The sequence below is a fragment of the Triturus cristatus genome, chromosome 5_2, assembly GCF_964204655.1.
Source record: "Triturus cristatus chromosome 5_2, aTriCri1.1, whole genome shotgun sequence".
Taxonomy (NCBI): domain Eukaryota; kingdom Metazoa; phylum Chordata; class Amphibia; order Caudata; family Salamandridae; genus Triturus; species Triturus cristatus.
The window spans coordinates 923,022,332-923,046,999 of NC_140588.1; the positions used below are offsets into that span (position 1 = coordinate 923,022,332).

The 24,668-nt window shown below is 44.1% G+C and overlaps 1 protein-coding gene across 5 annotated transcripts in view; it reads left to right on the forward strand.

Annotated features, from left to right (window-relative positions):
- The window catches only part of GRIA3 (glutamate ionotropic receptor AMPA type subunit 3), a 1,128,422-nt gene that overhangs the window by 816,102 nt on the left and 287,652 nt on the right, over nucleotides 1–24,668 (forward strand). For all 5 annotated transcript variants that reach the window (XR_014962259.1, XR_014962260.1, XM_085608118.1 and 2 more), the window contains exon 12: nucleotides 10,005–10,203. Coding sequence is in view for 3 of the 5 variants with exons in the window: in XM_085608118.1 (XP_085464244.1) it covers nucleotides 10,005–10,203 (199 nt within the window). In the remaining 2 variants the exon portion in view is untranslated. The remainder of the gene's footprint in view (nucleotides 1–10,004; nucleotides 10,204–24,668) is intronic.

Genomic DNA, 24,668 nt, shown 5'->3' on the forward strand with positions numbered 1-24,668 from the left:
TTAGCCACTGGTGATTACTGAGGGCTGCATTCATGATCGGAGACATTCCAGCTGTATGCAATCAGCTTGGTCCTGCTCTAATATTATTGGCCCAGTCTGAACTTTCAGGCTTACAAAAGCGACCCCTAACTGTTCTTTACTCGTTGGGCAACATCAGTGAGGAACAGCTTGAGTACAGTGTGGAGACGCATGTCTGGGCATATCCATTGCACTTATGACGCCGCACGGAGGGAAAGAAAAGCAGTGATTGGTGGATTGCATGAATGAATCTCAGCCACTAATAATTACTACTGGCTGCATCCTTATTCAATCGTAAATGGTGCCTTAATACATATTCAAAGAACTTCCCAAGTGATATTAAAAGATGCTAAAAAATGCAACATTCTACAATGCTACTGTCTAGACAGTGCGCCTCAGTGCCTAATTTGTAAAAGAATAAGTACTGGTGCCCATAGTTTAGCTCAAAGCCCTTGGCAGGCGCTATCAAAGGTCAGATGCCGAAACCAAGGCTGCTTACTCTTAATTCCACCTCATGCCTCTTTCATCCACCCCCAGACACTCCCTGCTCCTTTAGCGTACTCCTTCAGGCTCTTTTCCATCCCTGCTTTCTTTCTTTGTCACTGTTTGTTCATCCTTCTCTTTCTCCTGCTTTCCCCTTGTTGTGTTTCCCTCTCTCTTGCTCTGGGTCAAAGTCTGAGGAGGAAAAATTCGAGCCAGTCCCTCACAAAGAAGTACAGTGGCCCCACCTGCCCAAATTAAGCACTGGGGTTCTGCCACAAATAGCAGCAACAACTATTGCTGTCACCCACTTGTGTAAGAAAACATTAACCTGACTGCGTGCGCATGTTTATATATCTTCTCTAGGTTGCATTGTTCTCGCCCCAGTGGTTCTCTGCCTCCCAGACAACTGGCTTAACTAAAACATCAAAGCAATCGAACAACAAAACCTGAGAGATTAAACACACCGGGCGCAGTTCAGCATCCTCGCCTATTCAGCAGGGCTCACAGAGCCACAAAGCGGAAAAAGACCGCTTTGACGCCCCCTGTTGTCCCAAGCTGCCCCGCTGCTACTTCCTCTCAGCTCTCGAAGTGAAATTAATAAAGTGCAGGTTACCTCAGCTGGAAATGTCAAATAAGTATTTCTAGACCCCGCCGCGCGAGCTCTGTGAAATCTAAGCGTTATTGGTTAAATGGCGCTACCTGCACAACCTCTCACGAGCGGGTCTCTAGCGGGGATCTCTCATCTCCTCAGTCCTTACCACACGTGGTGATGGCTTTCTGGCTCACAGTCACCGGAAGGATATTTCAGATAAACAGATTCAGATGCAAACAGATTTCAGCTCCTGCTACACACAGCAACTCTTCACATTGCGCGCGCAGCCTCGATTTCAGATTCGGATTTCAGATTCGGAAAGGGGGGCTGGGGGAGCGATCGAGAGTGTAATAAAGCAAGGCCTATTAGCCAAAGATGCACTGACTGCCAACATAGCCACCTGGTAACATACCGTACAGTGCTCCACCAACCAGGCATCAACCTAATAATGACCGTATAAACCACAAGGTACTTTTATTCAGGGTCTGACTGAGCTCTAGGGCAATCAGGCAGTGCCCGGCGGACTGGTCTGAGAGATCAGTGTGTGGGTCGGTTGCTTGGCTGTTTGAGGGCCTTTTAAGGTTTGCAGGGGCGGTCTATAGTGTTGATTTCCCCGATATTAAAACAAACATTGCCTGTAGCAAGTTCAAATCCATGCAGTCATTTATATCGTGCCTTTACAAGTTCACAACTGCCCCAATTTGCAAACATGAGCCACTTTTTTTAGCTTTACAATTCACTTATGGAAAAAGGTTCTAGAATTGTCTCTGATTTTATTCTCTGTAATTTAAGAAATCTCGAATCCTCCCGTCGAAACAGGATTGTTGTTTTCTTTTGGGGTGAAGTGCGTCTACAACTGAAAAAAATCATATTTAAAACACAAAGACAAATAAAAAAGGATATATCATTTGGGTCACGTGGGCTTTGACAGTCTATTTGGGGGTGACATTGTTTCTGAAGGTTAACCACAAAATAAACGACTGGGTCTAATAGAGAGAGAACAAGAAAGAGATCAAAGGGGATGAGGATAAATGGTTTACCTGAAACACGGGGAGTAAGCCCTGTTAAGGGCATATTTCCTCACCCACCAGAAGTGGCATGCTTCCTCATAGGGAACGTCCTCGCCCCGTGATGTCTAGTCATGGTGCGGCCTATAAACCCCTCACTAGAGGGAAGAGCTCCAGGATGCTTTCAGCGGTATGATAAATACCTTACCAATGAGCACGAGGTGGTGAGGGAAAAGGAGGATGTGAGTGAAGGATGAGGGATCTTAACCTGGCTACATGGTACGCAATACGATTTATCATATGTCGTTGGGTCAGGATTATAATCAAGCAGAGGGCCAGGCGGGCGTAGTCAGGTCCACTAGATTTTGTTTTTCAAAGCAGGTTGACATGTTTCAGCTTATGACCCTCCTTAGAGGTGTTGCAGCATTCCTTGGGACCTATATAGTAAATGCTCCTGCCCAAGTGTTCAAAAATGATATAACAAAAAATATAATAAAATATCAAGATACAACACCAGTGGTCCAATTCTATGTCCAAAGTAGGGATACAATGCTAGTCTCCCGCTAGCATCGGGATTAAGGCCTCAACTTAGGCCCTGGCGTGAGGCTCATGGTATATTCTCCCTGGCCATAACTGCTCGTGGGCAGTGATGCTCGCCAAGTCCGAGGGCACTTGAGCAGGGTCATTTGCTATATAGGTCATGAGGAATGCCGCAACACCTCTAAGGAGGGTCATAGGTAGAAACATGTTGATCTACTTTAAAAAAAAAATCCAGCAGACGTGACTGCGCCTGCCTGGCCCTCTGCTTGATTTTAACCCTGACCCAAGGATGCATTAATAAATCATTTTGTGTACCATGTAGTTCGTTTTAGATCACACATCCTTCACTCGTGCCCTGCTGTTTACTCATCACCTTAAAAGGGAATACTCCACATGATTTAGGTACACCAATTGTTTGCTTCCCCTTTGCTCTCTTTCTTGTTCTCACTCTATTACATCAAGGCATTTATTTTGTGGTTAATGTAAGGATTTGGGGAGTCAACTCCTGCTGGTCTTGAAATCACCCCTGGCCCTTTCTGTGTGTTTTGATTCTTTCTGATGGGCAAGGCCCCTTCTGCCCTAATGCCAGGTCTGTTCTCAGATCTAAATTAATTAATGTAAAACGAGACGTATGGGTTAGTTATGAGGCACCTCTAATTGAGACGAATGAATGGTTAAACTGTGACAGCATGATGGGCTCTCTGTTGTTTGCCATCTGCGAGCTGGCAGCTGTAGGCCCGCATCTTTGAAGGTCGTTGCACAGTGAAGGCTCTTCCTTCTCAGCTCTGGCAGAGCTGACATTCATTGCAGGGCCCTGACTGCAAATATTTTATGACCTCGCGGCAGGCCACGTTGTGCAGAATTTCATACCTTTAATGTCTTTCCACTGAGAGCCTCAGGGATTAGCAACTTTTCAAGCGAGAAAGCCCGTGAAGCCTAGAGTAGACTAAATGTAAAACATAGTTGGGGATCGTTACAAAGAGACGGTACCCAATTATCTCCATAAATATAAAATGCCTGTAAACTGTCCCACACATTTGAAAAAATTATCATTTTAATAACACAGCAGCAATGTGTCAGCCATTCTTAAGTATGCGACTTTCTTCGCAAAAAGCTTTATTTTTATGGTGAATTTTGCGGTGTACAAAGTTACCAGTGGTCATTTTCTTGGGCATACTTTGCAAATTTCACCCTATAAAAAGGGGCGATTTCAGACCAAGGTACAACTTTTTAAACCTACAGTTCTGTAAAAATCATAGGGCAGGCTACAGTTTCAAAAGTGTGACTGTTTTTATAATTTGAGAAGTAAAAAAGCCATTGTAGCATTTTCTTTGTCTTTAGTTTGTGTGAGAAAATTACACTTTTTGTGTGGTCACCAACATTTTTTGCTAACATTTATTGCTGGCTATTAGCGTGTGCACACCAGGACACTGCTGTCCAGTGCCCAATGTATGTCCTCTGTCACCTCAAACATATATGGCATTTTTCGTTGACGGGTGCTACCAGGGTTCACACCCACTTTGTCATTAACCAGAGTTTTGGCTGTGGCACATACCAATCTGGTGGTTTCACCCAGAGACCACCTGGTATTCAGCAAAATATCACGTGTGCGATGAGTTTGTGCCTTCAATATTATGTGGGTTTGTAGGTTAATCGCACAATAGAGCGTGTTGAGCACAAGGAATAGGATACTCTGTTGGAGTGATCATTTCTTCTTTATTCAAGAAAATATTTTGTGAGAAGTGAAGAACAGCCGAAATGTGTTTCGCCTAACGGTCAGCAGGCTAGGGCTTTCTCAAGGCTGGTTAAGGATGTGATTATACATAAAGAATAGACACAAAAGTGAAACGGGTCCACAAGAAAAAGTGATGAGAGAAAGTGTGGGGGTACCCAAAGGGCAAGTTATAATGATGTAAAGATAGGCAGTGATACATCCCAGAACGTGCACCTGTGATAGTACAAAAAGATTTGTAGAAAGGAATTTAAGAAGAGACAAATGATAATATTAAAATACAGTACACATAACACATCACTAGAGATATGAACAATAAATAGAGATAATAGTTCATTCTTAATTTGTGACAAATGCAGCACAGACAGCCACCATCTATCCATACAAACATGGCTGCTTGACATGTAATATGACTCACAGGACAGTGCACAAAGGCATCCCACTTTTCTGCTGTCACATTAAGATAAAACACAACATTCCCAATATTGCATACCCCACACAGTTGTAATGGTCAAGAAATCACAGGTTTTGACTACCACTCATGACCCAGCCACTCATACAACACCAGCCAACAATACATGTTGCACCCACTGGTGACACTTTGATTAGATTGTCAAAACCACCTGAGCAAGAGGAAACAGTTACTTGGTTTTGTTCACTCCAGATTAGGCCGTCAGGCACCCAGTGGCACCATCACGAGTGCAGGATCATTATCCCCCCAAAGGCAAAAGACTGTGACACCGGAAGCTGCAATGCTTATAAATTGGAGAAATGTTTCCCCTCAGGCGGAGGTGCGAGCTGTAGTTGCTCCAGGCATCTAGCCGTAGGTGGACACAAGATACAACAAGACCCCTCAGGTCCAGTCACAATATTCTCAACAACAAAGTACCTTGTGCCGTGGGTCCGGGGAGAGAGAGCTGGCGACCTCGGATGGAGGCCGTGATGTCAGGCACAGTCATCCTCTTGATCTGTAGGTCAGAGACAGTCTAAGCTTCCAGCTCGGATCCTGCGGAATCAGCAAACGTCCCCCAACACCCCTCGAACACCAGACACTATGGAGTGTGAGCTAGCATAGGTTTCCGGTTGCAAGCACAGGTCCCTCGGACTTAGCAAATGTCCCCAGCACTCCTCGAACCCTTCACATTCCGGCATCCCAGGTGGGCTGCTGATCTTTATGAGCACACTCCTCTGCACAGTATGATTATGGCATGCATCAGGACGATCCTTGTCCCAACCGACGATCACTTCCACCCGTTTCTGCCACACCCTGCCCAGTCCTTAATCGTGGAAACAGAGAGATGCTTTCTGTCCCTGGGATCTTTTAGATAGGAGGCCAGCCAACCGGCCCTTGGAAAGTGCTTAGGTACCCTCCTGTTGATGTACCAGCGTCGAACCAGCGTAGTATGGTTCCAATCTCAAAAGCGTCTCTAACTCCTGAGGACAGAGCCCAAGTAGTTATACCCACAATGGCCATTGAAGATAAGATCAGTTCAAAAGGCCACATTTGAAATGCACAGGCCCTCTCTAAATGTTGTCCTGTCTGCCATCCTACCTAGGGAGGCTTGATCAATATGTTTAGTGGGGCCAGGACCCTGCCCCTTGAAATGCAGGTGCAATTTCCATCCCCTCGTATCAGTACCAGGAAGGCCCCCCCAAAGAGTCAGAGGTCTGCAATTTCCCTTTAGCCCCTAGTTTATGGCATTCTATCAGGAATGCACGGATGTAGTTGTACCCCAGCACCCAGATGTGGATTGGAGACACGCTCACAGGCACACGTAGCCATGAGCACAGCACACGTAGTCATGAGCACAGAAATGTCAACTTTCCCAAAGTGGCATTTCAATATTAGTAATGTTGAATCCACTCCCACTACCAGAGAATGATTTACCATTAATACCTCATTGATATCAAACACTATACTGCTTCTCTTCTGCACATAGACAATACTGCTCATTAGCCTTTCCACTGATCCCCCATGTTAATCACTGTGAGAAGCAGGCCACACCATACCGAACACACAATCCGGTGGCATTCACTATCAGTGCATTTAGCGCACATGCCCTGCCTATTCCCAACACTGCACCCTGACCCCAGAGAGAACTCCAATGTAGAGTAAGACATGCAGAACCTTGGCAAGTAGCTTTTTAAATGCCAATTCTGAATAACTGTAACCTATACACACAGGCCCCACCAGGGCAAACCTGTGGCACGTTTGAAGAGATACCTCTGTGGGTGGCACAACCAGTGCTAGAGACCCACTGAGGTGCATTTGAGTTACATGCCCTAGGTATATGTCTAACCCCTAGACATGGGACTTGCAGTTAACTCAAATCAGCCAATCATGTATACACCAATCACCAGTATGTATATGACAAGCACAGCGCTTTGGCACTAAATGGCAGAGTGGAAAGTAGTCAAAGTCCTAAGGCTAGCACATAGATCAGCAGAAAATGAAGAGGGAGAAATTCAAAAAGCTGAGGGAAAGCACCCTAAAAAGGGCCATTTCCAACATGCATACACTTCCCAAAAAATAATATGTGGCTCTCACTTTCCTCAATTTCCAGTATAAGGTAAAACAATCTAGTCTACTTGTTTTTTATTATTTGCAATCTAACTTTGGAATGAGTGATATTGGGCTACATTTACCATAATTCACTGTAACATGAGTCTGAAACAGCAATGGAATGGCATGTCACTTCTGGGACAAATCAGTTGAGGTTTGTGCATGATATAGGTTTAGCCTCATAAGTCTACCGTCCACTGGTGCTAGCAGTCCACATTGTTGATGATAGAGCATTTGTTGCAGATCTCTTCTTCCCGATATTTTATCTTAAGTGCAACAGAGTTCATGCTTTCAGTGGTAAAGCAGGAGTATTAAAAGAGTAAATCACTCCCACTCAAAGAATCATCTTTGGGAATTGGGCCCAAAATGTCTACCCTCCGTGTTTACACTAAAATTATTATGTTTTGGGACTTTTCAACAGGGTTTAATCAAGTTCACCAGTTAGTCAATTTGTAACATCTCAGAATAGAACATGATTAAGGGCATCATAGAATAAGATGCAGTAAGCTCAGTACGTGGCAGGAATGAGTGAATGGAGATGTAGATATTAAATCAGAATTAAGGAGTCAATCAGTTGAATATAGAATAGGATGGGACTCAAAGTAATTGAAGGATGGAGTATGGCAAAGGGAGTCAAATATGGCATTAAACAAAGAGAGTCAAAGAAGAGGATGTGGTAAAGAATGTGGTCTGGTAAACAAATCAGGGAACTGGATGCTACACAAGTCTGTAAATGGAATGAGGCTAAAACGATCTGAGAAACTGCTGAGTCATGTGACTGGAGAACCACGCGAGGAACAGTATATCAGAAATTAGGGTGGAGAAAAGTAAATCAAAGTCCATTGTGGGGTAAAGGAAATTAGAGACCAGGGTGGGATAAAATAATAAAAGAGAGAGGATAAAACAAAGGCAAAGAGGTGAGAAGGGGAAATAAAAAAAACTAGGGTGGGGAAATGGAATAAGAGAAAATAATGTGACTGGTGTAAAAGAATATAGATGGTGGCTAAGAGTGAATTTAGTTTAGATAAAAAAAATAAAGAATACAAGTAGGTCCTTGGGCATCAGAGATCTGAGAAAATGAAATAGAGTAATATTCATCAACAAATGGTTGTAGGCCTCATGCAGAATGTCTCACCATTAATCTTAGGCTGCAAAATTAAGCTCCTTTTTTATTTCAGCATTCAGCACAAGTAGATGCACATTTGAAGAAAATCAGCCACAAACTCTAACAATGCTACTCTTGCAACACTTTAACAATGTGCACGTCTTAGAAGATGTTGTAAATCCCTTTTTGGCAATTCTCAATGAACTAATCATTTTACATTCATCTTCATTACCCTGATTAGCACACTCTCCTCCCAGATCCGATATAGGTTATTGGGTTATAGATTATGGCTCTTTACGCATCTCAGTAGCAAGGGGGATATTTTAGAAAGATCACTCAAAAATTGTTTAAACGCCTTGATTGCTGCCCACTGGGTAGACAAACTGGTAGGTGTAAGCCCCTGAAGAAAGCCGTCTGTCAGGAATTCAAAAACATGCAATGGATCGATGATAATAGGGTCTTATGACTTAGATAAGCACCACTTGGAGAAGGCTCTCTCATGTTTTTATAGGAACTTAGGGTTGATTGTTTTCATGAGGATTAAATCTTAAGTGCCACCTTCTCTGAGTAGCCTAAACCATTCAGAGCTTGTCTCTCAATAGCTAAATCGTCAACCTGAGGCATTCATAATGGGAAGTATGGAAGGTGAAAGAATTCTCCCTTGGCTAGGGATAGGGACAGAGGAAACCAAGGGTGCTTCTGCCGTAAAGACGCTATCAGATTAACTTCCGTCTCTTTCCCTGGGCCTTCTAAATCACTCTCAGAAGGAGAGGAGTCATAAGGAAGGAGTACAGTAACCTTTGAGGAAATGGACTCGCAATGGCATTTACTGCCCATGCTTCTGGGCACAATGTTTCTGTGCAGAAATTCAGGCACATCTTGTTGTTTGGGGAAGCAGAGAGATCTAGCCACGGTCTCCTAAACTTCAAACATATTTGAACAGGTGGTTGGACATATGATACATTACGGAGCAAGATATGTTTTATCTGAAGCTGTCTGCCCAAAAATCCAATGCGACTTGGATATAAACCACCCTTATTGTGTATATGTTTCTCCCCCCAGATAAAAATCTGGCGGCTATCAGGTTCAGGGACTTGCTCCTTGTCCTGTTCCTTGTCAATTTAAGTACCTCCTTGCCACCTGGTTGCCTGTTCTCACAACCACATCCTTTCCTTCTCAGAAGGAATGATGGAACATCAAGATAGGCAATTGAGTTTTAAATCTCATGCTACAAAATATGGGCAAAAAACATATGGACAAACAAAATATCAACAAGGTAACTATGTGTAAGTAATTATATGTTTAACATACTTAACTCCACGCATATGTACCTTGACAATATGGCCCTGATTCGCAAAGGTAAAATTACACTCTTATGTAAGTTTACGATTTTTTCCTATTTTGTCCTATCTTTTTATGTGTAAGTCTTTGCCACGAGTGCAGAGACTTTGCAGTTGTATAGATACTACCCATAAGGTACTTTTGTGTATAGGAAAAAATCATAAACTTACATAAAAGTGTAAGTTTACTTTTGTGATTCGGGCTCAATTGTCATTACGGTATGTATATGTGGAATTACGAATAGTTAATTTACACTTACCAATAGATACTTACCTCAGCGATATTTTGATTGATAATAATTTTTCTAAGATTTTCATGCAGCACAATATTTCTGTAGTCAATATTCTGTCCTTCAGCTATCAAAGGGGCCTGAAACATCATAAGGGCTAGAAACTTGATATAGTTGACATACATTTTGCAAACAATATACCTGCTCCAGCATATTTGCAGGGTTGTAAGTTCTTTCATTAAAACTATTTCTTGTCAAAATTAATTTCATATCTTTTTCTTCACTGTTCCTTTTATCCTATCCATGAGAGATTGACCTCCTAATTCCGAAGCCTGGCGCAAGAAGGGAAAGCAGATAAAAGACCCAGCTTCCTACTCTTTCTGTTTTTTTATAGATCGCTTTCGGGGCGCATCGTCGGAGGAGTCTGGTGGTTCTTCACCCTCATCATCATCTCTTCCTATACCGCCAATCTCGCCGCTTTCCTAACCGTGGAAAGGATGGTGTCTCCCATAGAAAGTGCTGAGGATCTTGCAAAACAAACAGAAATTGCCTACGGGACATTGGATTCAGGATCCACCAAAGAATTTTTTCGAGTAAGTGCTACTGGTTTGATAAAACTATACTTTACTTTTCATGAGTGATATTGATTGCATTTTTAAAGGAAAATATCTAAGAACGGTGGAACATTGCCAGAACTAGTGTTTGTTTGTCTTTGCAGGGGGTAGTAGTGTTTTTTTAAATTATGGTATTGAAGGTAAAAAATGCAACCGTGGGGAAACTATTATTAAAATAAGAAAATGTTTTCAGTTGCCCAGGAATGCAGGAGCTATTTCATATGGATGAGTCTGTCAATTATTGCCAGGATCCTAAGAGAGTTAGTGGTAACGCCATTCCTAGTGCCGAATGATAGCCCGCTCGGCCCTTTTGATTGGAAAGAGTCGAGAACAGTGTTCATTTTCTGAGGTGGGTGAATGCTTCCGGGGAGTAAAGGATGAGACACCTAATAGTGGAGCCCCTCTCACCTTAGGTAATATAGGAGATTGTTGTAGGGAAGGAGTGAAGCAGCAGCAAGTCAATTTGAAAGAGCGGCTGAGACTGTTCTCCCGCAGGCTGATCCCTACTATCTTGAATTACGATCTTAAGCCACATTTAAAATGTCAGGTGGTAATTGGTTCCAAGTAACAAAATGCCATCTGATACAGATTGTGATCACTTGGTTGCATCTTGCTTACAACTGAGAATCAATAATTTAAGCCTGCCCTCCTCTGCTTACTACTGTGTGTCTTACTACTATCTGTGTGCTTAATGCCTAATGGAAAACCTCTGCCTTCCTGTGTCTTTACATTAGGATTAGCTAGTGAGCTAAGCGTGTTTATTGTTTTATGTTTGCAGTAGTTTGCATTACAGCATCTTTCTGGTAAAGCAAACAGCACACACCCATGTTCATATTGTGCACAATACTGCTGTAAACAATGATCACATATGGAAAAGTGAACACCATTGTGTTAATTTCAGGATTATCAAGTAATGTGATTATAACAAATGTTTGGTTACTCAGTGCACAAAAGGGAGTGGTTTTGATAACCCTATCACTTGGGGATGATGTTGTACTATGCCGTATTCTCCGTGACACACACAGATTGCATCATTCCCGTGAATTATGGATTTTATCCAGTGGGGGGGGGTCTAGAAACGATCTCCATCTCACCAGCTAATTACACAATCATTTAGAACTGGGAGTGCTTGAAAGTCTGCAAATATTGCATTTGCCATGCATTTGGGGCCAGATGTACGACTATGTCATTTTGCGAGTAGCAAATTGCGCTCAATTGTGAGTTGCAATTTGCAGCACACAAAATGACATGTACAGCAGTGTCAGAGACACTGTTTGTGATTCTCAATGGGGCACTCGCAATTTGCGACCCCATTGAGAATGGCTGGGCCTCCCAGGTATGGTGGCCTGCTAGGCTCAGCCGACCTCCATGTCTGGAACTGCTTTTAAATAAGGCTGCTTTTTTTTTTTTAAATGCTGCCCGTTTTCCTCAAAGGAAAACAGGATGCAGCTAAAAAAAGAAAAATGAAGCGTTTTTGTTTAATTTTTTAAGGGCAGGTATTGATCCCTGGGTCCACAACCTTCCCCTACAAATATACTTTCCCCTGCATCCTCAAAGGGGAAGGGGTTCACTGGGGACCCCTTCCCATTTGTGAGTGCTTTACCACCCTTCTGAGAAGGGTGGTAAACTGCGACTGTTTTGCGACCGCAATTGCGGTCACAAAACAGTCTTACATAGGGCTCAGACTCGCTATTAGGAAGGGACCCCGTTGGAACGCCCCTTCCTAATAGGGAGTCGCTAAAAAAGTGTGACTTGCTAAATACAATTATTACAATGCCCATATGTATTTTGCATGAGCAAACGGGGTGCCATTCAGCTTTTCTAGTTGTCAAAATTGAGAACGGGGCAGATTACGCTCCCACTAATGGCCGACTCAACACAAACCCATAATTGTGGCCTGATTGAAATCAGGGCTTCAGTCTACAACCATAATAATGCATTAGCCAAGCAAAAGCAAAAAAATACTGCAATACATTATTAATGCTCTTTGCTTAAGGAGCAGTCACCCCATGAAAGGTGATCAAAACCTGGGCATCTTAATGCAGTCCATACCTCATTGTTACTTGAGCAATGCCGAGAGCAGCTGTCAAAGCCGTCAATTCTACATTTTCGAATTAAGTACAGTAGAATATTTAAACCTGTGTTCTCAATAAAAAATCGTTTATTGGAAAAGTATGTTTGACATGGAAAATGGTGCGAATAAATATAGAATATAAATAATTAATATGTAGCAGGTTGGGTGTTTTGTGGTCCAATAGACTTTAATGTTTAGTCTATTGAAATGATGGAAGACAATCTTTCCATATAATGATGATGTAACCCTAGAGCAATACATAAGAGACAATTTTGAAAAAAAAAGAAACACTCCATCCATGCTGGTATGCACATACAATTTATATTAATGTATTCTATTTTTTAGATTCTCAGAACTTCGAGCTATGCACTGTGTTTTCCTGGCATGCACTCTAAGACTACTAGCACAAATCCAGAAATCCAACGTTGTATGGTTAGGGTCAATGTGCAAATGCATTCTATATATTCGCTTCTTCTTTTACATAATAAATACTTTTTCTAAGTAAGGCAATCTCTTTCTCCTGATTTCAATTGGAAAATGGGGGTGTTTTGTGCACACTGAGTGAGTAGAATAGTCACTGGAAATCATTGTGATTACTCCCAAAGATGTTATTTTGTTGAATTGAACCACATTGGTCCTATTCTGAGACACGATTGGTCACTGAGCCAGTAATTCCAGACCCACAATTACCAACCCAAGCGGATCACTAATTCTTTGGGTGTGAATGTACCACAGTGTTTCGTATCTTGCCTCTAAAATGGGGAATGACTATGGGAAATGGTGTTTCACTACTGATTTCCAGAGGGTATACAAAAATTCTGGGACGACTTCCATGGACATAAATCACTAGCGTTAACCTAGAGACTATGGCTTTGGAAAAAACAGAGGGTGTGATAGTAACACATGTAGAATTACTAGACATCTTGACATTCAGATGAGCCAAGCAGCTGTAATTACTGACTGAATCAGGAATTCTGAAAAATTGGGACTGAGGGCCACTGCTGAGACCATATCCCATGGCATTCCCAAGGGAAGTAAGAGCCATGTATGGCCCCTTTTGCTTACCGTTTTCTGTACAGAGACAATGTTTTCTGAATCCCTTTGTTTTATTTATATAGATAATCTGTTATTGTTAGACCTGGCACCTTGGCGTGAGTTTCCCTTCCACTTTTTGCTGATGTGCCTCAATGTGTTTTGTTGGTGTTAGCTGCTCAGGGCACTGTGCCACTGCTAATCAGTGCCACAGTGCAAGTAATCCCTTTGGAAAAGTGTATACATTGATTGGTGTCCATGTTTGGCTTATTTGGTTTACTATCAGCCTACCTACCTAGTAAAGTGCACCAGGAGTGCCAGGGCTTGTAACTACAAATGCTGCTGGTGGGCTTGCAGCACTGGTTGTGCCACCCACAGAAGCGGCCTAGTAAAATGTGTCTGGGGTCTGCCACTGCAGAACCTTGCGCGCGGTCTAGTACTGTCGCGCTGATTGCGCAAGTGCACCTACTTGCCAATCCCCAAACCTTCACTTAACTACATATTAGTCACCTCTCTGGTAGGCCCAAGGGCAGGGTGCATTGTAGGTATAAGGTAGGACATGCCCTGATGTGTGTGGCATGTCCTAATAGTGAATTACAGCCATTTTCGTTTTTCACTGTTGAAGGCTACCTGCTCTCCCTAGGCCAGAATGGGCTGCTGGAATTACTACACGCTGTAATCCCAGTGGTAGAAAGTCAAGTTTAGTATGCCTGAACTCAGAATAATAAAATACTTCTTTTAGTAAAGTTTATTTTAATATCCTGTGTTTGTAAATACTACTTTTAGAAAGTTAGTATTTACTGACCTGGCCATTTCAGTCCGCCTCTGCTGTGTGTGTTCTGCCTAGTAACAGTAAAGGAGCAGGGTTGGGGAATTCCAGGAGACAGGCTGGCTGCCAGGTGGTGGGTAGAGAGATTACACCAGGATGGGTGGGAGCAATACACCTTTGACTCTGAATAGACCTGTGCTCTGCCACCACAATGCCGGCTCCGCCCCCTGTGGAGCGGCTGATGTCTCTGCCCTGCTGCTGAAAGGAAAGAGCAGAGTCACCACAACAAAGTGCTCCAAAACTGGACTGAGCCAGGCCCAGGCCCCCTGGCGACAAATAACAAAAGAATTGTGCTATAAAAGAAGGAGCCCTGCTCCTAAGAAATAAGATCATGTTTCCGCCAAGAAGAAACTCTGCCTGAAGAGAAGGACCTGGGAAAGCTGCATGGAGGACTACTGTCTCTGACCTGTGAGACTGGCCTGTGGTGGGTGCCTTGCTGCAAGAAGGAGAGGAAAAGACTAAAGGAAAAGACTTTTAAATCAACTTGTGCTTTGAACAGTCTCCAAGGGCTTGCTGGTGAACTTGCCCCCTGAACTGTGCCCCAGGAACAGTGGGCGCTGCCTTTCCCCAAGAAGAGGAGAAGCTGCTGGAGGCGATCCTGTGACGCTGACCCCTGAGGACCTGTGTGCCCCTCATCTGAGCACTGCGACATCTGCCACCGGGGCTACTGCGAGCACCGTAAAGACCTGTCTACTTGGTCCAAGCACCGCAAGCATCTGCCCCCTGAGCCGTAGCTCGCACCGCAAAGAAGAGACTGGTTAGGCTCTGAGCGCCGAGCCTCTGCGACCCCCCTGGCCGTAGAAGCTCCTGTGAAGACCTGCAACGCACTGTGTGTCCCCTACGTGAAGATGACAGCGTGACGCGCTGAAGAGATTGCCCCCGAGCTGCCCCTCCTGCTTCTGCCCGTGATCGTGTAGCCGAGACCGTCCTGAAGCACCCCACGAAGCACCGCCGCCCACTATCACAGAGGGACGACAACGCGACGTGGGACGCTCCTGCAGGGACCCCTGAAGCTGCTGCGATTGTCCTGGTACAAGAATTAAGGTACTGTGTGAGAGCACGCTGGACTGCGACCCGTCCGTGGCTTTGTTCGCACCGTACTGACTTTGGAGACCCGCTACGCTGTTCACGCGTGTGGTGGGAGCTTTGGCAACCATCGTACCAGCTGGCCGAAGCGCTCCGGAAAAGTACGAGCCGTATTGCATTGAAAGTATAGCACGTTGCGAGGTTTGGCAAGAGGCGTACCGGACGTGTACGACGCGTACCAACGAAGGTACGGTCCGTACGGTTCACGTCCCGAGTACACGTGTTCACGCGAGAAGCGTGAGAAACGGCAAGTGACGTCCAAAACCTTGTACGAAGCATACGCAAGGCGCTACGAAGCGCACAGAACCTCTAAAGAAGCTATTCTAAGTAGAATTTTGCCATTTTAATAACTGTGGACTGCCTGGAAGCATTTAAAAGTAACTGGAACATTATTGAAGCAAGAGAACTGTATTTTGACAACCTGCCTAAAGAAATCTTATATATAAAGAACTTTATTTTGCTATAAATACAGCCTTGTGTCTTTGTGTGGTGGGGAGGTGATTATTGTGTGAGATATCTTGAACGCTTAACCTAATGCCCTCTGGAAATCTAGCCTGACTGCTCGCGCCACGTTACCTAGAGGGTGAGCAGGGGTTATTTTTAAAGAGGTAATCCTACGCCCTGACTTAGAGGAAAGGGTCTCTGCTTGTCGCAAGTGCATACCTGCGCCAACCAGAGACCCCGGATTCTAACAGTTATGTTATGTGTATTTGTAAAGAGTACTATCACCCGCCAAGGTATCCTGGTGCTGACCAGGTTATGTGTGCATATCCGTACATATAGCAGGTTAGTAAATTGAACAGCCAGGTCTTCATGCTCTTGCGCAATTCAAGAAGAGGAGGGAGGCTCTGATGTGGAGTAGGAAGTCATTCCACCCTTTAGGAGCCATGTAAAAGAACGCTTGTCATCCTGACACATTCTTGTGCGTGCATGGGATGTGTGCAAGTGGGGGACCTGTGGAGCAGAGCTGGCTGGGTGGTAAGGACATGCAGCTGTTCAGGTAGGTGGGCCAGAGATGTCTAGTGCCTTGAATGTGTGTGAGGAGTTTGAATTGAGCGTGTTTATGTATCGGGAGCCAGTGGTGTTCCCTGAGGTAGGGTGTGATATGAGGTTAGTTTGGGAGGTTGAGGATGAGTCTGGCTGCCAATTTCTGGGTGGTTTTAAGTCTTGTAGGGAGTTGCTTGGTGATACTGTAGTCCAACTTGCTGGTGACGAGGGCATGAGAGACTGTTTTCCTAGAATTGCTTAGGAGCCATTTGAAGATCTTTTCAGCATCTTCAGGGTGTGGAAGTGGGATGCAGTGATGGTGATGGCGTTGGCTTGTGTGGTCATGTTGAGTTGGTTGTTCATTATTATTCTGAGGTTCCTGACATGGGTTCTGGTGTGTGGGTCCCAGTTCAGCCGGCCACCAGTTGGAGTTCCATGGTGTTTTGTTCTTGCTGAAGATCAGTACTTCATTGGTGTTGAGCTTGAGGCAGTTGGCTTTCATTCAGTTAGTGACTATGGTAATGTAGGCGGTGCAATTGTTTCTTGTTTGTGGGTCTTCTCTGAGAAAGAGAGTATGAGTTGTGTGTCGTAAATGTTGGAAAGTATGTTGATGTTGTGTGCGCAGATTACTTTGGCCAGAGGAATCATGCATGCATTGAAGAGGGTGGGGCTGAGTGATGAACCTTGAGGCACACCGCAGAGGAGTTTGCAGGCTTACAGGGAGTAAAGTGCCAGACTGACAACTTGTGTTCTGTTAAGTACGGGCAGATACAGCGGAGCACGGGTCATTCGATTCCAATTTCATTCAGGCATCTGCTGAGGATGGGGTGTCAGATTGTGACAAATTATGCAGAAAGGTCCAGGAGAATGAGGGCTGCCATGTCCCCTCTGTCAAGGATCATGTGGAAGTCATCTGTGGTGGAGATGCGTGCTGTTTCTGTTCTGTGGTTCGGCCTGAATACAGATTGTGTGGCGCTTAGGTGGTTGTTGAGGTGGTCTGTGAGGCCTCGATTGATTAGTTTCTCTGAACTTGCAAGAATTGGCCACATTGCTTAAATACTACTCATCTTCTTCTCCTTGCTACAAGTAGTAACTTTGCAGCCCCTAAATGTCTTCCACTCTTTCTGGTGCATAGGTCTATAGATTCCCAAAGAAAACCATATACCTCATTCCATTCCAATATTTTCGAACACTCTTACTTGTTCTTAGTAGTGCAAAAACACGACTCAATGGCACTTTATCCATAGTAATGAATCTACTAAAGGCACAAATATCCACAGGTCCATTTTCTGTCAATTAGGATGTCCCATTTGTGCACACACGTGGCATCCTATGCACACCTAAGTTTAACTTGGGAGCCAAAACATTTGCTTCATAGGTACCTGTTTATGAAGGTAAATTTGATCTTAATGATACCGCACATATAATCTTATGCCCCAGTTTCAAGAACTGCTGATTTGTGACTAGAGAATGTGTTCAAACTAGATAGTGTCACCCTCATCCTAAATCGATCGGGAATTTTGATGCAGTAAATTTACACCTGGAATTTCTTACACTGTGTGCATTGGTAATGCCAGTTGCAAATGTATTACTTTATTCCCAAATTTCATCTGATCTGGAAATTGATATTCCCACACAGATTTCTCCAGGTATTTCCCAAATTCCAAACCTTTTTCTGTGGCTATATTGTCCCGCTTTGACCTGGCAACAGTGTGCACGAAAACACGCATGGTAATTCTACATGTGGTAATACTGATTAAGAAATCCCTGCATTACTCAGAATTCATGATTCGGAAAGACACAGCTGAATTGAGAGTAACTCGGAAAAGGCTATAGGTCCAGGCGCGCAACGCCCATATGGCTCGAAGGGCTTCAGTGCCCGCCGCCTCCCTCTCGCCCCCACCTCAACTGTCTTGTGTGTCAGCCCGGGCTGAGACCGCTTCACGGGCACACACACAGACAGTTTTTGAGCTGCTGTAGGCTGGCTGGGCTGGCATCCCTCTTATTGCAGCCGCACACGAGTGCTTCACAGGTCTTTAAAAGACCATTTACTTGTTAACGAGGCTTTGTTGTTTTTTCACCCCTTCTTAGAGCCCCTGCATCTCTACTCTGCCTATTGCTGTAAGAATTACACCCCCAAAAAAATGTTTATTACCCTCCATTCCCCCCTCCCGAAATTTGGCTTTAGTTGCGCCTCTGTATAAGTCTCATAACTTTTCCCCTTAAAGTGAACCGCTGGCATTCCTATCAAAAACCTTACAGCCAAAGGGGAGTCTGAGTACGTGACGATTTAAAGGAATACCACACAAACCTAAGCCAGTAATTACTTCCACAGTGTGATATAATTCTATTCATGCAGGCATCACTTTCAGAAAAAGCATTGAAAATTAGCAGCATCTGCTTCTGAGCAATCACAACACAATTCACTACATTTTCGTTTTTTTTCTCCTTCTTGTGAATGGAAGAGATTTTCCTCTGTATAGTAAGACAAAAGAAGCGAGCGTTCTGCCGACGGCAGTCGAGGAACGGAAAAGGCATGAATATTTGATTCTGCAGTTAATTGTCCCGGGCTGCAGTGTGGCTCTGGGCTGAAGCAAGATGTGGGGGGAGCGTCGATGTGTCGTTTCATCGCTGTGAAGCGCGCGCTGCTCCCTGGAGAGAGAGGCTGCTCTGCGCGTGTGTCTTAGAAAAGGCCTCCTTGATCAGAGAGAACATCTTTTATAGATGTGAGCTGCAATGAGCAAGGCTGAAGTGTGAGTGGTGTGAGTCCGCGGGGGGTATGTAGATTTAACGTGCAGCATATTGAGGGGAGTCAAGAGGGAACGGAGGGGCATGTCAGGAAATGCGAATTTTGGAGACATTAAACGCTCTCTCGTGGGGACAATAAATGAATAAAGTAAAGGGCCAGTTATTGAACGGCGGATTGGCATGTTTGTAGGAATATGTCTGGAGGTGATGGAACCGGCACTGTGAGAGAAGGTAACTTGCCCTTGAAGACAAGACTAGAACACAGATCTTCTGGTTGCAATCCATCAGCCTACCCCATACCTGCCAAAGTGGGAAGAAAATCGTCTGTGTGAGGAGGGGGCGTGGTCTTAGAGGGGCCCGGCTGTATGCCAAGAACTTCCAGAGAGGGCCTTCTGCCCCATCCATCCATTGCCTGCTTGCAGCCTCAAAAGACAGCCGTAAATCCACTCTCTGCAGTGGGTTCCAGCTCGCCTTGCTTGCCACGCTTGCCACCAATTGATTTCGGCTCGTCGCTGTGTGAAAGGAGCCAAAATCGTGAGACACGTGGTGGCACTCACGGCCAGACTGGGAACTGAAACCAGCCCTGGCAAACTGCTCAGCCGGCCCCCCTGGGGAAAGAAGGGGGGTGCGGCCGAGCTGTTTGTCATGGCCGGTTTCGGATGATTTTGTTACAGGGGGCCGATATTGCTGGCACCCGGTAACAAAAACGCCCCCCCCAGGACCGAAAACCGGCCCCCACAAGGGCGGCACAACGGGAAAACGCCTGGTGCCCCCTTCGGCCAGTCCGGCCCTGGTGGCATCATATGGGTTGGCAGGTCTGCTACCCCAACACAACTTGTATTAAATATGATAACATTTTAATGGTTTCAGAAGTTGCAACAATCATCTGAACCAACGGAGCAGATAAAATCCTATGACACAGCCATCCTCACTAGAATATATCTGTTTAAATTAGGGAACCTTTTTCCGGGGCTCCTTTTGTTGTAACCCATCATCTCGTGTCTGGCCAATTTTAGGTCTCTCCTGAGCCAGCGCTTTAGCGCTGCTCTGGCAAGAGTTTTAGTAAGCCGGGTTTTGGGAGTGCAAACTAGTGGCTTTTCAGGGCTCCAGCTACAGTGCATGTGCGCCGGGGGTGCGCACCATTTGCCCGCCTGCGTGATCGCTTTCGCGGGTGCTTTGATGTTCTCAGTGAGCCGCGCGGCCACTGAGAACATCAAAGCGGGCGCGAAAGTGCAAAATATTTGCCAGCCTGCGTGCCTCTCTCCCCGTAGTGCGCGCGACTGACCTACCCCCTCCCTTATCCCACTTCCTGCTTGTTTTCTTTCCATCCTTTATCTTTTCTTTTGCATTAGTCATTCTTGCTTGTTTAACCTATGTCTTTAGCCTACAGTTATTCAGTTAGTGGTTCCTTTTCTTTGCACCAATCAGAATTGGATTTTCTTTTTATATGTTATGTGCATTTAACTAAAGAGTTTCCTTACCTGTTCTAAGTATACCTGCATACTGCGAGGCACTCTTACTTAGATACTGAATTGTTATGCAATGCTGAAGTTATTTTTAAATTTAAAAAAATCCTATTGCAAGTTTATGGCGACAGTGTTTAGGCGGCAGCAGGTTTTCTTTTTTCAGGCTTGCCTACGTATAGTTTTTAGATGTCTGTAATTCAAAACCCATTGTGGACAAAACCAATACTTACTGTGGGTTTTGGGGTTAGTCCATTGCTTATCTTTGGTTGACTTGCTTGTCAGTCCAATTTACTTGCAACTCAATTAATGACATCTCTTCCTATTCCTGTGTGTATCCCCCCCCCCCGGGGTTTAGCAGCTTTTTTGGCATTCTTTTAACTGAAAGACTTGTACTCCTCCCCTGCTTACATTCAGTGAACTACTTTTTGTTTTTCGATCAGCACTCCATAGGAGCGCATGTGTATGTTTTCCCCTCTCCTCCGTGTGTGCTGCTTCCCTTCACATCACTCGTTCTCCTGTCCCCACTCACCCCCACCCCACACTTAAGCTTGCCTGGTGCTTTTCCCAGTCGTCCTTGATCTGACTCTGCTTGCTTCTGTTTGTTCCCTATCGACCCACCTCCTCTGTTGCTCCCCCCTATGCGCCTCCCCCCGCTCACCATGCTCGTCAGTGTTTGTGGTTCTCTTTCCCCTCCCACTTCACCTCTAGTTGACTCTGCAACCCCCAAAACCCTCATTCTCCATCACCTGGGGAATGCTCTCTCATTTTCAGTTTTCTGAAGGCCAAGCACCTACAACTTGCTGTTAGGCTGCTCTTTCCTTTAAAAAAATGCTTTGGTGGACTTTTTATAGTTTTTAATTGAACACTCTGATGTGGGCGTCCATCTGAGAGCATTAAATTTAAACAAAAATAAAATAGACAGTGTGGAATGATTCATGCCTCGTTATGCATGCACGGGTATATCTCATCAGTTTAACTGCCATTGCGAATTGATGCATACTTGTGCAGGCACGTATTAAACATATCTGATATATATATTTGTTTTTTATTTGCTGATGGTGTTTAGTGTCTGACAATAAACATTTTTTGTGGACCAGCAGTGGCTAAAAGCTTCGGCAGAGTCAATTTGAGTAATGCCACTGAAAAGCAAGATCTGTTGCCTTTTCCAGTGCTTGTGTATTATTTTTTTTTACCTTATGCCTGCACTAAACATTTTTTTATTTAAAAAAAAAAAAAAAGTAACCAACACAGCAGCATGCCAAGGCTTATTTACTTTACCAATGTTTGATTCCACTTCCAGCCACATTTGCAAGTGCAAACTGAAGAAATGTAACATGGGTTCCACACCCAGTGTTCATATTCAGTAACCATTAAAGTTGTACATAACTGTTTTTTTCAAAAAGGGAAATGCATAAAAAAAAGTATTTAAATGTTCTCCACGTATACTGAACGTTTTACAGATTAATTGTGGGGCCGCTGTGAAATCATTGACTTGAACAAGAGGCAGTAGAAACACTGGACTACACTCTTGTGGCTTTGATTGTACTATACATATATTATATACATACATACCAAGAAATAGGAAAGGCACATTCTGTGTGTTTCACCTTTGAGAAAAGATCAGACAACTCTTGGTCTAGCTAGAATGTCCTATTATAGGCCTAGTTGTTGAAAGGCTAATTTGGTAGTTTATGTGGCTAAACAGGCTACCCACAGGAGTGTGGTTCAAGAAGTAGCTGAATCCTAGACCATTCTTTTTCATGGAAATAGCTGAGCGTTTGGAATTTTAATTGATGAAAAGGTGACATGTCCCCATCAAAAACAATAAGGCGTTTTTTATCGAGCCTCATTCAGAGCAGTTAATGTTGTATTCTTTTTACAATTAAAATTGAAGAAAAGAACTCTTGAGTCAGTTGTTAGAATCATTTTAAAAGAATAAAAAATAGCAATTATGTGTCTCAGAAAAGTCTATATCTATATTACTTTACCACTTCAAGATTTTTAAAAAAATTGTTATATTACCACCCCAAGATTAAGCAAGCATTGGCATAGCCAATAGGTCTCGCCTTTTGTACCTTATAAGTGTTTAGACATGCAACAGTTGATGTTGTTGCACCTAGGATATTGTACTGCATAACTAAATACTTATAAGGTTCCAAAGGCGAGACCTATTGGCTATGCCAATGCTTGTTATTATTCCTTTACAGCATATAATTAACTGGGGGCCATTTCCACGTACAGAAGAGAGCTTTGCAGAAAACATATTGCAGCAAATGCATGGGAAACATGAGATGCTGAATATACTATAGAGCGATGTTTAATGGCTAGTTAAGACCAGATTACAGAAACCTGAGGGCACTTTTAGTAAACCTTCACGCAGAGCTGCAAGCCAAGGTGCTGCTCTGCGATGCATGAATGGGAGAGGGCAAAAAGATATGGAGGATTTCTGCCCTCTCCTTGCGCTGGTGCACTGTGTGCAGCCTAGCGCCAATGCAGGCAGCCTTGTAACAATGTAAGTGTGCCTGTGTTACAGGCAAGATTGTTTTTGTGCTCCTTCCTGCCCAAAAATAACCCAAGGAGGCATTTTCCTCTTTCGATGCGTGCTGCAGAATGCAACACACGTGTATAGAGGATTTAACAAGATGAAATAAAGGTAGTTCTCCTCGTTATGCCTCACTTTGGAAGGTGTGGCATTTTGACACGTTCAAAGGCGTACAAGTCCTTTTAAATCTTGACATGCACCAAAACCAAGGGGTGGATGCATGGGAGCACCCATGCTCCACCCATGGAATGCCTCCCAAGTTGAAATCTAACATAATGCCGCGCAAGCAGCTGCCTTGATTTACATTACCTTACAAAGCCACGCAAGGGCACACAAATCAGGCCTGTCGTGGCTTTATAAATATTGTTCTTCAAGAGCAAAGGTCAGGTTTTCATCACACATGTCCCAATTACCAGGTCAACAAGTAAGCTTCTCAACCACAACTATTCCCCTGCTCCACATGGGCCCTCATTACAAGTGGCTCAATATTTCCGATAGCGTAGGTATCAGCAGCTACTGGACTCAATGCAATTGTATGTTTAATGGAAACACCATATGTATATGATATTTCACCCAGAGATTTCATCATTAGAAACTAGTACAGTGGAAAACATACAGGGATCCTCACAGATAGGCCAGAACCTGTGTGTTATTCCCCAAAAGTTAGAATACCAGCTAGCCCCCTATAGAAAAACCAGGGCTCTAAGAAGTATTTTTGATAAATCCAGGGGCTGAGGGGTTAAATAACAGGTAAAATAAAGGACCACTGACAATGAAGGCAAAATGTGCTGCAAAAAAATTGGGTTGAGAACGTTTGAGGTATGAGTGGCTTAGGGGTTGACACCATTACCAGTAGATGCCATTGAAACTGATGCTATCATATATTTATAATCTCTCCTGGGTTAATGTTCACAGAGACAGGTTGCTGTTTTATAGAGAAGCAATCCATCCTCCATTTAAAAGTCTGCTGGCAAGGTTCAACTCGGGACAATTGCTTCTGTGTCCGAATTTTACAACATTCAGACATCCTAGTGCATATCACAGGGCAATGGACAGTTTGGGTGGCTGAAGTGCAGTCTAGAGCACAGCGTATGATCCAAGGGAAGAATAAACGAGGAGGCAGCCAGGTGGACTTTTTAATAGCTGTTGAAATAATCTTTGTGACTTAGTTTAAAGAGAAATATAACAATGTGAATATGGAATATTTGAACAAGTTACATTTGTCAGTCCTTTCTAGGATGAAGGCAATCTATAGTGAAAACGAGAATATTTCTAAAGAAATCATACATTTAACTGTGCATTCCTCTAACAATGGATAGGTGGGGATTATGGCATTACACAGGACTATGGTAATATGCATGAAGCCAAGTCAGCTGTTATTCTCTCACAGTTATTTTGTTTAATGTGTTTAAGCTGGAAGGAATCCGAAGTGCCCGATTACGATGAAGGTTGGACTGCCACCGCCATCGTAACCATTTTTTCCATCTGCCATATCACAATGGCGGGCGGATGTGTGGCAGTCGGAAGCACCGACCGCCACTGAACCGACAGGCTCTGAGCCCGTCAATCTGTCTGAGGCAAAGTAATGCCTACAATGGTGCCCCCCGTAGGCATTATGATGTTCCTTTCTGCCGGCCCTTACACGGCGGGGAACCCACCAGGAAAAGGCAGGCAGAAAGG